This window comes from Rhagoletis pomonella, unplaced genomic scaffold (assembly GCF_013731165.1).
Source record: "Rhagoletis pomonella isolate Grant_MI unplaced genomic scaffold, Rhpom_1.0 Rhpom_scaffold_00002, whole genome shotgun sequence".
NCBI classification, from domain to species: domain Eukaryota; kingdom Metazoa; phylum Arthropoda; class Insecta; order Diptera; family Tephritidae; genus Rhagoletis; species Rhagoletis pomonella.
This window is the reverse complement of record NW_023458556.1, coordinates 46,036,477-46,052,276: the sequence shown is the minus strand read 5'-3', so window position 1 is coordinate 46,052,276 and position 15,800 is coordinate 46,036,477. Positions and strand designations below refer to the sequence as shown.

Genomic DNA, 15,800 nt, shown 5'->3' with positions numbered 1-15,800 from the left:
TACTGGCGGTTATAGAATAACAAACTGACTTACCATGAGCGTTATTGGCTTCAACTGGATCTGATGTTCCCAATTATGGCTATTTCAGCATTATAAAATTCTTCATGCGGTAGAAAATAGCTGAATTTATTTCTAATTACAAAGCTAAGAAGCTTTACTTTTTTTAATTTTGCTTTATTTTTATAACTTTGCACTAGACACCTGTCGGCATTCACACATGAAGTGCAAACACATAGGATTTCAAATTGGATATTACTTTACTTGCATTTCAGCACTATATTCTTTCGAGGCTGCATACATAGCTACATATTTTTAACCAAATTTGCATTCACTAACTGACCACTTGGTGGCCTGCGGCACATTGACCTCTTCTGCCTACTTCGATTTTATATCACCACACATTTTATTCTAATTTAATCGCTCTACAGATATTTTCACACGTGCCTTTGCTACTTCCTTTGGAAGACTACATTATGGATTGCGCTGCGTCAGACGCCATTAACTTAAACACAACGCACTTTAGCTTATTTAAAACACAATTTGCAAAAAATATAGCTACATTCACACAAATTGGAGCCTACAGCATATTTTAACATGAACCACACTATGCATTCCACCTGGGCGCCACATTCAGACAACTGCGGCTCCATAAAATTTTATATCACAACACATTCGCGTTTATTTATATTGCTTTCAGACGGGCTTAACTCTAAGGGCCGTTTTCTCATCTAACCTTTAGTTTACCGGCCACTTTATCGTCCCGATATACGAGTTTTCGTTTTCTCATCAGCGCATTAAATTCTCGAATCGATAAACTGTTGCTCACCCGATGCAACCTTTAAAATTTGTACCCAACTTTAAATTTTGGTTTGGTTTTGGTTCATGAGCCAGCTATATTAGATATTTCAACCAAAGGTTTTGGTTTTTGCTAACAGTTGCTCTTGCTCTATATTTGCTTATGTTGCATTGCCAACCTTTGGAATTTTATGATGAATGTAGTTAAGTTTCACTCTCGGAAATGTAGTGAAGTTTCACTCTACGGAATAACAAATTTATTTTTACAGGTAAGATAAGAAAACGAAAACACTTTAAAGTGAGGAACAATTTATCTGCCCTGTTAGTAAAGGCAACTTTACTGCTTACATTAGAAAACGGCCCTAAGTTTTCACTTTTATCACAAAAATAAAAATCCGGAAGCGTTATTACGCCAAATTTGTACAAAAACCGGAAAAACTTTTTTTGCAGGAAACAATTCTGCAAATTTTCGCGCCCGTTATTAATCTGCTGCTTCTTCTCGTAGTACGCAGTCCCAATTATACTATACAAATGGCAACGCTGAAAACATTAGAGCCGTTGTTGGCAACGCAGTACATTTGACAGAGTGAAAATTTCTGCTGACATGGAAATTATTTTTGTTGTGCATCGTCCGGAATTTTGTAAATTAAATTTGGTAAATGTACCTAAATTGTTATTAAATTTACTTTAAAATATTGTCAAAAGGTTCATACACCAGTAGCGCATAAAATTGCGTGATTTGTTGCAGGTGTAGTGACATTTTTAAGCGTATAAAGTTTAGCTTAATTATTTTTGTCTGCCATCTCGTACACGTCATACATTTCTCTGCTCGAGCCAAAGTAGCCCGAAAATCGGGTGCTCCAATTGGATTGTGTATTTATGTACGCGGGGAGCAGCAAGGCGGTGACAGTGCTTCAAGAGCGTGATTTCATATTTGTTTTTAGATTTTAGTCGCACTTAAAGATTGATGTCTTGCTTTCTTCTTGCAGCGCAAATGCACGAAAATCGAATAAAGTGAACTACACAGCGAAAAAGATATAAAAAGTACATGTCGAATTCAAACAAGAAAGTGCTGCAGGTATTAGGTTATAGCTATAGTAGTAGATAGCACTAGCTGGAACAGTGCAATTAGTGTAACGAAAAACGAGTTAAAATCGATAAGGTCGAAACGGGAAAAAACATGTCCAACAATGACGCAAATGAGCAGGCCGCACATATCAGCAATCTACAGGAGAGCTTTTCCAAGCAACAGGTAATATTCACTTGATCATGCATTGTAACTTCCGCCTATTGATTCTATAAAAAATTATTCAACAGAAAAAGATTTCGGCGTTGAAGGAACTTGTACGTAAATCCGAGGTCGCGCACGGAAAATCTACTTCAACTGCGCAAGAAAAAGTCAAAAACATTGCCCAGCGTTTAACACACCTTAAAATAAAAGCGCGTTCACGTCAAAGCCCGCCGGCTAATACTCCAACAACAGTACAGGAGAATGTACCTACAATTGTGCCAAATGAAGCGAGTGGGCCGTTGGTGGAGCAAGAGCAACCGCAACAACACCAAGCTCCTCATTTAGGGCACTCGCTTTCCTATGCGGAGCCCACAGTTGGCGGTTCTCCGCATTTTACACCGTTAAAGGCCCAGCAACGCAGCGAGTCCAGCAAATCACTTTCGAGTAGCTCCACGCCAGGTAGCGAAAAAGTGTTGCTGCTTCGTAAGCAAATGGAACAGAATAAATTGTTAATGGCACAGCGCGCATCAAGTAAACAACATTTGGAGCAGCTCGTTTCACAGCTGAAGGAGAAATTCGATACGACGCAACAATGCTTGGAAGATACAACAGAATTGGGCAAATCAATGAGTGATCTCAGCGCATTGATGGTGCGCTCACCCGCGTCTCGTGAGCGACACAAATCGGCCACAGATTTGTCTTCACAGCCGTTCTCTTTGGAAAAAGAGCGCATAAAGTTCCTCGAAAATCGTTGCCGCCTACTAGAAAAGCAACTTGAGAAAGAGCGCCAAGCGCACGGACACCAAGATGTAGCAGTTGCTAACGAATCAGCAAATCAAAAGCGACTAAAGGAATTAGAAAACAAAGTGGTGGAATTGGAAAAAGCACTGCAAGAGCGTCAGCGCGAAATTGATAGCAAAATGGGTGAGACTAAGCATTTGGCCGAAGAATTAGAGCGCACACGCGCTGAGTTAAATGCTAAAGACGAAGAACTTTGTCTAATGAGATTGAAACAGCGCGACAATGCAAATGAACTTTACGAATTAGCCGATTTGGAGAATAACGATATCGACAGACTTCACATACAATTAGCAGAAAAGAACACACGCATTAATGAATTGGAAGAGATCAACGATATGCTAGAGTCGACACGCTGTGATCTGTCATTGAAGAATAATCAATTTGAAGAGCAATTGCATCAAATGAAAGCCGAACTGAATACAGCAAATGAAAAGCTACGATCCTTGCAGGAAGAATTTCAGCGCACTGAGGGAAAATCTGCTTCCCTGGAGGAGACAATCGAGAAGTTGCAGAATTCCACTGAAGCAGTCATTGTAGAATCTAAAAGTGACAGTAAAACCAGTCTCCAGGTAAAATTTCTAATATTCAATATTTACAAATTAATTCCATACAATATGACTTTAGGTTAACGAGGAAATGGCTAAACAGATACAGGAGCTTTGTGATGAACGTGATAAGCTGTTGGAAGAGAATCGTCAGCTGAAAGAAACAATCAGCGAACAAGAGAAGCTGGAAGTGTCTGACACCAGCATCGCTGAGAAAATTGTCGCACTAGAAGCAACAATCGAGAGCCAACGCGCAGATCTTAAAGACCGCCAGACCGTGGTGAGCCGCTTAGAAGAGGAAGTAATGGAAAAAACCATCGAGCTTAATGTGCTCAACGAAAATTTCAAAGTACTCGAAGAAAAGCTCGAAACCAGTAGCAAAAGCAAGTCATTGTTCTCTACAAGTGGTGGTGATGCAGCAGACAACGCAGAATTACAAGCAGAAATACAACAACTGAAGCAAAAATTAGACGAATCTAATAAGGCTATGATAAAATTGAAATTAAAATGTAAACAAACCGAGAAACAGGTAGAGAAGTTGAAGAAGAGCTCCGATTTAAACGCTGAAATTGTGCGTTTAGAAGCATTGAACGAGGAATTACAGCAAAAAATCATTGAGTTAGAAGATGAGAAGGGCCAGTGGCAGTTAACTCAAGTAGACGCTGCTGGAAAATCACCTGACACTGACCGCATAAATGAGCAGCAAAAGGTTCTTGCTGAATTAGAAGAACAAATCAAAACACAAACGGAAACAATTAGGCTGTTAGAAGAGGAAAAATACGAGCAGACACAGCGCCTTGAAGAAGCAGAGAAAAAGCTGTGTGATTTGCAAGAAAAAATCATCAGCAAGGAAGGTGAAGAAAGTGCGCGCGTTAAGTCTGAAATGTCCGAAATACATTTGGAGGAGAAAGTAGAAGAGCAGGCCCAACAGCTACAGCAGCTGGAGGAGCGTTTGTCTAATGCGGTCGCCGACGCGGAAGAACAGAAGCAGAAATTGGCTGATTTGCAGGAACAAAAGCAAACTGTTGACAAGAAATTGCAGAATTATATGGTCGAAAACATGGAACTTTTGGATAAAATTGAAAAACTCAGTAAATCGTCATCCTCAGCCGAATCAATTGAAATTGTTGAACGGTTAACGCAGCAGGAGCGCGCCGAAATCGACGAATACAATAAGCGACTTGATGAAAACGTAGTCAGTTCTGTAAATGAACTCACCCAAACTGAGCTGGCGCCTGAGCTTAGCGATAGCCTCTGCAAGTTGCGCGAGGAAAGCTCTGAGTTGATGAATAAAATTGAACTGTTTACAACAGAGCGCCGCGAAGTGCTGGAACGCATGGAACATTTAACCGCCGAAAATCACGAACTCGTACAGAAAGTTGAAGAACTCACGCGCGAAAAGGACGAAATGGAGACGAACGTGCTGTTGGCAAATGACGCCAAAGTAAAGCTGGAAGAGCGCGTCAAGGAGCTGAGCAAAGAGAAAGATCAGCTTGCCGTGCAAGTATCTGAATTTAAGGTGCAAGGCAACCAAATCTCACAAGGACTCTCATCGTTGCAAAAGTCCTCGGAAGTAGTTGGTGCACTCGACAGCAAGCAAGATGCAGCGCTCTTTGAAAAATGTGAAAAATGTCTCACGAATTTGAATCATGAATTGGAGATCTACCGCAGGGCTAGTGATAAAAATTCCAAAATCCTCGCTTCTAAGAAGTTAGCTAAAGAAGCCAAGAACGCACACACACAGCTGAGCGAATTGCTGCAGAAGGTAAAAGAGGCCAGCACAGCGGTAGAAACAGTAACTGTAGTGGAGACAGTCGTCGCGGTGACTGCGCCCAATGGCAAGGCGTTGGCAGAATACGAACAACTGACCACGCAAAACAGGCTTCTCAAGGAAACAATCGAAGAGTTGCGTCGAGAACTGAGCGAAGCGCATGAGGGTGATGGCGCTGTTGCCACGGTAGAACCAACACCAGCAGTGGCGCCAGTAGCAGCGCTGGCCGAGGATCAAACAGCTAAAGAGGAACGTGAAAAGCAATTGGAGGAGCTCAAAAAATATGAAGAGCAGTGTGTGGAATTGCAATCGATCGTGGAGAGTTTACGTTTGCAGTTAATAGAGGCACGCACGGGGGGCGAAGAGCGGAGCGGCGAAATAACGCAATTAAATGAAGAGTTGAAAGCGTTAAAGAAGACGGCAAGCGAATTTGAAAACTTGCTAAAAGAAAAGGATTTATCACACGAAATGGAGGTTAAGGAGATAACGCGTTTGAGAAAGGAGTTGGAAGGTAAATGAATGTCGAACGTTTTTAAGCTGCAATTTAGACTAACCTTATCTTTGTTTATCTTACAGGCAAATGCGATACCTACGAGGGTGAAATGAACATTCTGCAAACGCTCGTCACTGAACAGAAGCAACAACTCATAGAAGCCTACAAGGAGCATGAGCACGAAAACAACATGAAGCTCTTAGAGCTGCAGGAGCGCGACGAGGAAATAACGCAGCTACGCGGCGAACTCAAAGAACTAAAGCATTCGCTAGAATCCGCAGGCGATCAGTTGTCCGAAGATCTCCGCAAGGAGTGCGAGAAACTGCGCGAAGCACTGAAAATAAATAAGAACTTAGTGACCGAGCAAGTCAATGAGCTTTCAAATAAGCAAGAAACCATCGAAGCGCTAAATCAACAAATAATTGACTTGTACAAATCTATGGAGGAGAATGCAAACAAAATCATTGAGAAAGAGGATGAAATCAACGACATGAAAAACATTATCGACCGCAATACTAAAGAGCTGGAGCATTTGCGCAAAGATAACGACGAAGAAAAGTCGGTAGTTGACAAATTATTGATTGAGCTTCATAGCCATCGGACCACCGTTGAGCAGATACCGCAGCTAGAAAGCGATGTGCAGCGATTGCAGCAGGAAAACCAAAGATTGGATCAAAGCAATAAGGAGCTTGAGAAACGTAACAAAGAACAGCTGGAGAAACTGAAGAAATATGCAGCTAATTTGAAGAAACGCGCCACTCAATGCCAAGAGTTGGAAGCCAAAGTGAGTGAGCTGGAAAAGGGTAGCTTGGAAGCAATGCAAACCAAGCAACAAGATGCAAGCCATGAGCAATCGTTGGCAGACACAGTAAAGAGCCTGGAAGAACAAGTCGAAAGATTGAAGGCACAACTCGAAGCAAAAGATAAGGAAGCCGCAGAGGCAACCGAAATCGGTGGTCATTGGAAAAGCCAACTTGAGCAATTGGAGCGTTCCTTGTTGGAGAAGAACAGCGAGATAGTACAGTTGCAAGTGGCGCTGGTCGATGCGCAAGACCAAGCCTCAGGTTGGGGTGACACTGAACTGGAGATGCCCAAAGAGAATAACGAAGAAAACGAAGAGCTAAAGAAGAAGTTGGAGGAAAAGACACACAAACTGCAGGAGGCCGAAGCAGAAATCTACAGCATGCAGGAGGAATTGATACAAGTGCGCGAAAGCGAGCGCGAAAAATATTGCGCCATCAAAGACATACAGGAAGCGCTTGCGCATAAGAGCGAGTTGGTCGCACAACTCCAACAGCAAATGCAGAGTCATACGCCGGCCGGCAATATCACTCAAGCGCTCGAAGAAAAGGTGAAAACATATGAGGAACGACTGCAAACGCTCAACGAAGAGCTCAAAGCAAAGTCACTAAAATTCGAAAAATCAAAGGCGGTCATTAAGGAGCGAAACAATCAGATACAACGTTTGCAGGCGCAACTGAAGGACCTTCAAGACAAGCTGAGCGCGCGTCCCGAAGAAGAGTACATTGGCTCGCCTCAGCGCATCGCAGCTCTGAGCGCAGCGCCACCACCGCCCGCGCAACTTCAAGTGCCTAAGGAGGTCTACGACGAACTACAGGCGGCCTACGAAAAGTTGAATGAACGCTTCAATGCAGAGCAAGGCACCTTCCAGGCTACCATTAGCCGTCTGGAGACTTTGCACGACGGCATACAAGCTAAGCTGCAGGAGAATATGTCCTATATTGAGACGCTAGAGCAGGAGAATAATGCTTACAGCGAGAAAATTTGCAGACTTGAGGAGGGCATTGCCACTTTCGAGGAGCGCCGTGCCTCAATGGAACGCCGCACGAATATACTTTGTGCACAAATGGAAACACGTGAAACCGAGCACGAGAAAGCAGAGGATGAGCTCATCTACCGGCTGAATATGCTCTCCGAGCACGATGATGTCATCGCTCAGCGCCTGCTGCAGACGCAAGAAGAAAAAGATGAACTTTTGGATCGCATCGAGCGCATACAATCTGAGTTCAACCAACTCAGCAGCAGCTATGCCAAAATGGAAAAAGAATATCAGCTATATCGCGAACAGAGTGAGTCTACCCTTGAAACAGAGACTCAAACGCTACGGCAACAACTCACCGCCGCACGTGCCGAAGCGGAACACCAGCGTAGCGTTTACGACGCCAAGCTGGCCGCCAAAACCACTGAACTCGATGAGCTAGAAAGTGAATTAAGTGAGCAATTATCCAAAATGAATACTGAGAAGCGCGCCACGGCAGAAGGTCTAGAGCGCGCACGGGATGAGTGCAATGAGCAGAAAGATGAGATTGTGCGGCTGAAAGAGTCGATAAGCGCTTTGGAGCAGGCCAAGCAGGAGCTGGAGCGGGAGGCAACTTGGCTGCGCATGCAAAATGAAGGAAGTCAGCAGGATCAATATGACTTGCAGGAGCTGCGCATGCAAACAATGCAGGACAAAACGGAAATTGATAATTTGCGCCATCAAATCGAAACGCTGGCGGCCAATCATGAAGTGGAGCTGCAGGCGCTGCGCACGCAGATCTCCGAATTGGATACCTTGCGCATGCAGGTGAGTTTGGGAATGTCAATATGGAAAGAGTGCTACGTATTTAAATTTCCTTTAATTATAATTCTCAATCAGTTAATACTAAAATTAAAATAAATAAACTTCACTTTTCATTTGATTTCTTGCAGGTTGGCCAAAACCAGACAGACGATCAAGTCTTCATCGAAACGGAGAACAAGCGCTTGACAGACTTACTTGCGGAGAAGGAAGCGATTATCGAAAATTATCAGCGCCAAAACTTGCAGCTACAGATGTCAGCCGCCGCCGCAGCACAGTCACAAGCGGTTGCATCCGCAACACAGCATGATCCACTTGCCTTGGCGTTCGGCTTGACACCACCTTCAAGCGCCGCCACGCCATCAACAAGTCAATCAGCTTCGTCAGACGAGGAAAGCGCACGGCTGCAGCGCGAACTGCTGGAAAAGAATGATCAGATTGCACGACTCCAACGTGAATTGACTACAGCGCAATCCGAATTCCACAATGTGCTCGAAGGCAATCATGAATTGCAGCGACAGCTATTGGCGAAGAACCAAGAAATCGAAAATCTGCGAAACTCCAACTACAACACCCCCACAGCCGCTGCGCTTTTTGGCCAGCCGACGCAACAGGACGTTATACCAGCGCCTCCGCTCTTCTTCTCCACCGAACAAGCGGTGCCATCAGCCTTCGATGAGATCGTGCAAGTGCGTACAGTTGAAAATCTCGAGAGTAGCAGACGCGTACGAGGCGCTGACGATGTAAACAGCACACTCGAGCAACCCACAATCGAAGATCTGCAGCGCAATGTGTCCGATTTGGAGAAACATGCGCAGGATCTCGAGAATAAGTTGGCCACTCGCAATCAGCGCGAGTTGGAAATTGAAGAACGATTGCGGGAGAATCAGCGGGCATTCGGTGAATTGGAACGACAACTGCGGGAGCGCACCGAAGAGCTCCATGCTGTGCGCACTGAATTGCAGCAGGTGTTGGATGAAAACGTGGCGCTTAAGCAGGCGAACGCGGTTGCGTTACAGCAAGTCGAACAGTTGAAGAGCAGCAGTTCAGCTGCAGAGCACACACTTTGTGAGCGTGATGAGCAACTGAGAGCGCTGGAAAACAGTTTACAACAGAGCCAGGCCAACAGCGACAGCCAGGCATCTGATTTGATGGGCCTAGGACAATTGCAAGGCAACTTGGAACAGTTGCAAACAGTGTTGCAGCAACGGGACGACGAGTTGGAGCAGCTGCGGCGCGCACTGGAGGACGAAAAGACGCTGAAAGAGCGCACCTCAGCGCTAGAGAGCCAAATTATACCAGATTCATTAGCGAACTTACAGTTGGATGGCGTGCCGAATCCAGTGCCCACACTGGATATGTTCTTCGGTGGTGCTGGCGGCGCTGGAACTGATTTCGAGACTCTAATCATACCACCTGTATCTAACGAGCCTGTAGTAGAAGCGTCAATTGTGCCCGAAAAGGCGTATATTTGTCAACCACAAGGCGAGCAGACTGTGCACCGGGAAGCAAAAACGTCTGCATTTGATCTGGATGCTGATTGGGGTGACGCGTGGGGTGCGCAAGAAGCTGCTGCTGAAGCGGAACACTTCTCCAAGACAACAGCTGCCAGTTTAGGCGCAGCTGTGTCTTTAGTGCCGCGCGAACAACAACTGGAACTACAATTGGCCGAGCAGGCGGAGCGCATTGCTGAACTGCAGCTATCGGTCGAGCGTTGCGAGCAACAAAAGCAAGAGTTGCAGGTGAAATCCGGCAAGCTAATGAAGAAACTCAAGGAGTATAAGACAAAGATCGATGAGTTGCAGAGCAGCGCGACAAATGCGTCAGCTTCATTCTTCGACTTGGACGCTGCCATACAGGATGAACTCAAGGCGCAAATTAAGCAATTAGAGGAGCGCTTGGAGGAAGAGCGCAAACAGCATGAATTGCATGGTGTAGAGAAAGAGAAATTGCTAAAGCGCATCGATGTACTGACGGCTGGCAGCGAACGCATGGCCGAAATGAAGGAGCGCCAAGATATGGAAGTGCAAATGTATCAGGCGAGAATACAGGAACTGCAGGCGAAGGTGAATAAGTTGGAAGATTGGGGACCAGATGCGGAGCCAAGTGCAGGAGCAGCAGAAGAAGCAACGTCGCAGCAACAGGCAGACGCACTGTCGACTGCATGTGTTGGTGAGTCATTTAAGACAGAATTTGTATCTTATATTTTCCTAAATAATTTTTCCCATAAAATAGCCAACAACATTCAGGCCCAGCCGTCGGCGCTTCCACCCAGCTGGGAAACAGAGAGACAACAGCTCAGCCAAACTATCGCTGAACTTACTGCAGAAATACAAGACATCAATGTGGACCGTCAAGAACTGCAAGCGCTACTGGAAGATGAAAAATCGAATGCACTGCGCGCAGAGGAAGCTCAGAAGGTACTACAGCAGCAGCTATCCACTCGCGATAGCGAATCAGTGGTAAATGCAAGCGCAGAGAAGACGAAATACAACGACCTTAAGGCGGAGCATCAGCAGCTGCAAGAAAAGTATAACACTTTGCATGCAGCCTACGAAGAGCAAACTGGGGAGTTGAATCGCTTGAAGGTGCGCGAAGAGCAACTCAGTGCTGCCTTACAGGAGGCAGAGCGCAACTTGGCATTGAGACAAGCGTCGAGTGCACGAGAGGAACAACTGAAAACAGAGCTGTCTAAGGCCGAAAGCAATTTATCACAGGCAAATGCTGCGCTGACACGGCTTGAAGCCGATCTCGATGCAGTTCAGACGCAGTTGCTGGAACTACAAACGAGAAACGCCGAGCTATTGCAAGCAAACGAAGAGCTTCAAAATGCTAACGCAGCGACGGCTGTCACAGTAAATGCAGAAATCCTCAGCAATGAGAATGCTCAACTGCGTGCACAAAACGAAGCCTTAGAGCAGCGCGTTAAACAGCTCGAGGAAGTTGCTGCGCACCAAGTGTTGAACTCAGCCCCAACAACTAGCTTCAACGCAGCGCCAACCAGCAGCGTCAACGTTGATGAACTCAATGCGCAATTACAAGAGAAGGAATCCGAAATAATGCATTTAAAGCAGCGCATTGAAGACTTGATGCGCGAAGACCAAACCGAGAAGCTTGTGCTGGAGATATTAACAAAGAACCAGGAGATACACATGCTGAAGATGCAAGTGAAAAATCTGGAGGATGAGAAGCAAGAGCTGGAGCACAACCTCTCCGTGCAGATCACAAGCGAGATGCAAGCTAGCAAAGGTGGCGTCGAGAGCGAGAATACGAAGCTGCGCGAACAAATACAGCAACTGGAACTGCAGCTGGAAGCACTGCAGAGCGAAAAGCGCGACATGGAGGAGGAACTGAAGGTGCTGAACAACCACGTGCTGAGCAGTCTGGAGAACGAGGACAAGCTTAAAGCGGCGGCATTGCAACTGGATACGCAAAACATTGAAATTGCCGAACTGCGACGCACAATCGAAGCACTCAGGGCTAGCGGCAGCCCTCCGGTGGCAGAAGATGGCGCACAGCCAGTGGACTACGCCGCTTTGAATGCCCAGTGGGAGGCGATTGTCGACCAGAAATGTGGTGAAATCGCTAAGATGTGGCGTGAGCATTTAGAGCAACGCGAGTCCGAATTCAAATTGGCCGAGTCGCGTTTGCGCGAGCAGTTGGCCGCCCAGCGTCAAGCGCAGTCGCACGACCAAGGAACGCAACACGTTGTTTCCGCTGAAACTACGGCCACATCAACCCCCGGCTCGGTATCAACCACGCAGTCGGGCACCTCGTCGGGCGCCGCCTCCAAGGATGGTACACCATTGCGTCACCGCATCATCAACGAGGAGCACGAAGCCGATGCTGATGCCATCATTGAGAAGATGCAAGCGGCGCTGGAAAGCCAGGAAATGGAGATTGTCACGCTGAAGGAACAATTGGCAATACGCTCAGCAGAGTATGCGCGCTTGGCGGCGCAATACGATCCATTCAAATTACAGAACACTTCCTCCCACAGCGGCATTAGCGGTGGTGTCACAGTTGAGCAGCGCAGAGGCGCGGCGGTAAGTAGTAATGATGCTTCGCTCGTGCCGAAATCGGAGCTAGATTTCGCGCTATATATGCTACATCAACGCGACATGCGTTGCGAGGAAATGACGTTGGAATTGGTATCGTTGCTGGAGGAGCGCGACACCTTGCAGCTGAAACTGTCGAATACGCTGCGGCAGGTGGAAGCCCACAAAACGGCTACGAATTACGTAGAGCGTAAGTTACACAAATGTTGGGCGCAGTCATGTAGATATCTAATAATCTTATTAAATTTAACAGCCTCTAATACGTCAACAGACAGCGCTGCGCTTGCGTCACCAACGACGGCGACTGCCAGCCAGACGCAGCGTACAGTGGTTAGCCCAACTGCTGCTGGTTGTGACTCAGCCGATGAATTGAGCCAAAAGTAAGCGGATTATCAAAAGGCGCTATGAGCCAGCTAACTTAAATACTAATTAATTCTAACATTATTATCTCATTTAGATTGTCTCAGCTGCAAACTGTCAATCATTCCAAGGACAAGGTGATTAAAGAGGAACGCGATCAACGCATACGACAAATGGAAAAGATACAACAGGATGTGGCCAAAATGCCGCCTGCTGCTGTCTCTGAATTAGTTGGCACGGACGCAGGTAGTTGAAATTTTATTTTAATCACATTTGTTATTAATTTAAATTTTTTATTTTTTTTTTTTCAGCTCAAACTGGCCAATCACCATCATCTGTGCTACTAAACTGGCTGTGGGGTAATAAGCCAGATGCTGGCAATTCAGCGCCACATTAAAGCAATAAATCTACAACAACAATATCGACAATATACGAACCTAAGCGAACCAACACTGCTTTGAATTCGTTTTATTCATTAAGCTGATTTGGTTCAAAATACCAATGCGATATTCAGGTGTCTACCCTTATGCACCTACCCACATACGTACATATGTGCATCAATATTTATGTACCCCCAATATTTTTGCAACAACAATACGTTGATGAATTGAAATTTAATTAATGTACCTTACTTTGTCCTAAATACTAAAAATTTATTTACCAAACTGTAATAAACGATTGTAAATAACACAGATAAACAGATGTAATGCAGTTCTCTTTTTTATTTTTTTTTTATGTATGTATGTATGTATGCAATTGCTTAATTCGAAAAACGAGTATCTATACGAAACATTCATTCTTTAGCCTAAAACTTATGCGTATGTAGTAGTAAAGACAAAGAAACTTAAGCTGTATTTAGAAAGTTATTGGAACTATATTGAATGATAATGAAGAAATATACAGAAATTGTTAGTAACTACTTGCTTTTGTTTATTCAAGTGTCTTTTTTTTATTGACTAAATAGTGGCCTGAAACATTAAGGCGGTGCTAATGTTTAAATTTTTTCTTATTAGCTGAAGCTAATTTTGAATTTATTGAACGTGATGGTCGTTCTTCTGGGTACACATTTAAGACTCATTTCACACTGTATGAGACAGCGGGCGACGTACATTTTGAGCCGACATGTAACAATCCGACTGGCCGGTTAGCGGGAAACCGGAGGGTGTGAAATGTTCCTGCACTCTGGGCAATGTGAGCAACCCATGCGCGAGATGCGGTAACCCAACCCATGTGGAGTCGTAAGGCTACGGCAGGAGGTTAGGCTAGCAGTCGGCTATTCCTACGACACGTTCTGTGTACCTGCTGTTTCGGCGACCCAACCCCCTTTAGATCGGCGAACCCGATCAGTCGTTTTTCGTCCGTGGAGCAATACCTGGCAGCCGGTTTATTGCGCCTCTTTTTTCGGGCGGGTATTTAGTCCAACCTCGAACCAGGAATCTATTTCTGCTGCGTTTGCCAACTCCGAACTCCACTTCGGTTAGGGGCCACCTCAATCTTACTCAGCTAACACCACTTTCTCTGGTCCATCCCCGTCTAAACAGCTCGTTTTCTGGGCTTGCCGTTAGCTTGACGACACCGATTGATGGACAAATCGACCTAGGCGGCGCTAAGAAGTGCAGCTACAAAAACAACAACAGCTACCAGCTGACGCCTGTCTCGGAGCAAGCGTCCTATTTTACATTTAAATGTGTATCTTTAAAAACACCCCCCCGCTACAGGTTGTACGCTCTTCTTGGGACTCGCCAAGTAAAGAGTCAATCCAATTAAAAGACCAGAAAAGCATATTTTAGTAATCCCTCTTCAGACATCCTGTCTCGGAGTCGCAAATAGGCATAATTGGTCGCACTGTCGGAAACTACAGCCAACATATCGTACACCAGCTTCATAGTAACCACAGAAGCGGTCTTGAAACTATTTGACTGCTGCTTTATTTTCTCCAAAAAATTTTTGACCCACATTCCTGTTTACCAACATAATAACGCTTCTTCACTCGGCCAAGGCGGCTTTACAAAAATTAGGCTGCTGGATACGACGGTGCACCGGCTGAGCTGTTCAAATCCTGCGGCGAAGAGCTTATAGGGTGCATGTACGCACTGTTAGTCTCAAGTTGCCCAACAATTACAATATCAGTATATTTAGGCCAATACTCAAGAAGGGAGATCCTATAGTTTTCGACAATTACCGCAAAATAGGCCTTCTTAACAGTTCGTATAAGATCCTATCGATGAGCTGTGTGAAAGATTGAATCGGTTTATGGACAAACAGACTTGACAAATCCCATGGTTAGACCAGGAAAGCAAGGGCGCCCACGAGCGCAAGCCCAGGTGCAGAAGGACCTATCTGCACTCCGGATGAACCACTGACGTAACTTCACAAAGGAGGGAGGGAGGTTTTCTGGTTTCGGACTAAACCAACAAACAGTTGTAGACAGTGTTGCCAGAACTTTTTGGGCCGACCGGCTAGATTGGCAAAAAAAAGCGGCTAAAAACGGCTAAAATGTTCACAGTTCGTTCCAAATTGTGTCTGAAAATGTAGACGTCTACATTTTGAGACGTCTTCTAGCATCAAACTGTGAGCACCCCTTTCTAGCAGTCGTCGCAAAATCGTCTCAAAACTTTGCTGGTGTTGCCAGACATTTCCTCTTTGCGTGCATTTTTTATATATCGCCTTTCGATTTTGTTTCTGAAAAATTGTAATTATTTAACTTAATTACCAATTCCTAATATTTGTTATTTCTTTTCTTTGATTTGTTTCTTTTCATCAGAAATTGCGCCCAAATTAAATGCAAATACAAAAAACGTGCCCAATAATTATAAAAAGTGTGATTAGTATTGCCATAATGCAACCCTGCTGCGAGGTTACAAAATGTAGACGCGTAAAAAACATACCTTTGAGTGTGACAAAATGTAGACGGCGTCGTTTTCCAATTTTGTATGGGAAACAACAACACCACAGATTTTACGGTTAGAAAACGTCTTAAAATGTAGACGTCTACATTTTCAGACACTATTTGGAACGAACTGTGAACACCCCAATAGACTCTGGCAAAAAACGGCTAAAATGTTTTAGTGAAAATTCACATGCTTTATTTAAATAAATCGCAAGAAACGAAAGACTAGTTAACACCATTAATTTATATCGAGTGTATATTCCTCATCATCAAAT

At 44.9% G+C, this 15,800-nt stretch overlaps 1 protein-coding gene across 2 annotated transcripts; it reads left to right on the top strand.

The window, feature by feature from the left end:
- Positions 1-1,383: 1,383 nt before the first annotated feature.
- LOC118733699 (protein lava lamp) lies at positions 1,384-13,554 on the top strand. Of its 2 annotated transcripts, none has more exons than XM_036463215.1 (10): positions 1,384-1,450; positions 1,785-2,047; positions 2,113-3,396; positions 3,452-5,654; positions 5,720-8,223; positions 8,349-10,389; positions 10,453-12,465; positions 12,529-12,655; positions 12,733-12,881; positions 12,947-13,554. In XM_036463215.1, exons 2-10 carry the CDS (start codon positions 1,976-1,978, stop codon positions 13,030-13,032), a joined length of 10,479 nt encoding a protein of 3,492 aa, XP_036319108.1. In that variant the 5' UTR covers positions 1,384-1,450; positions 1,785-1,975; the 3' UTR covers positions 13,033-13,554. The 2 variants fall into 2 exon arrangements, with proteins under 2 accessions (XP_036319108.1, XP_036319109.1); XM_036463216.1 differs by lacking the exon at positions 1,384-1,450 and adding an exon at positions 1,461-1,543.
- Positions 13,555-15,800: the final 2,246 nt, after the last annotated feature.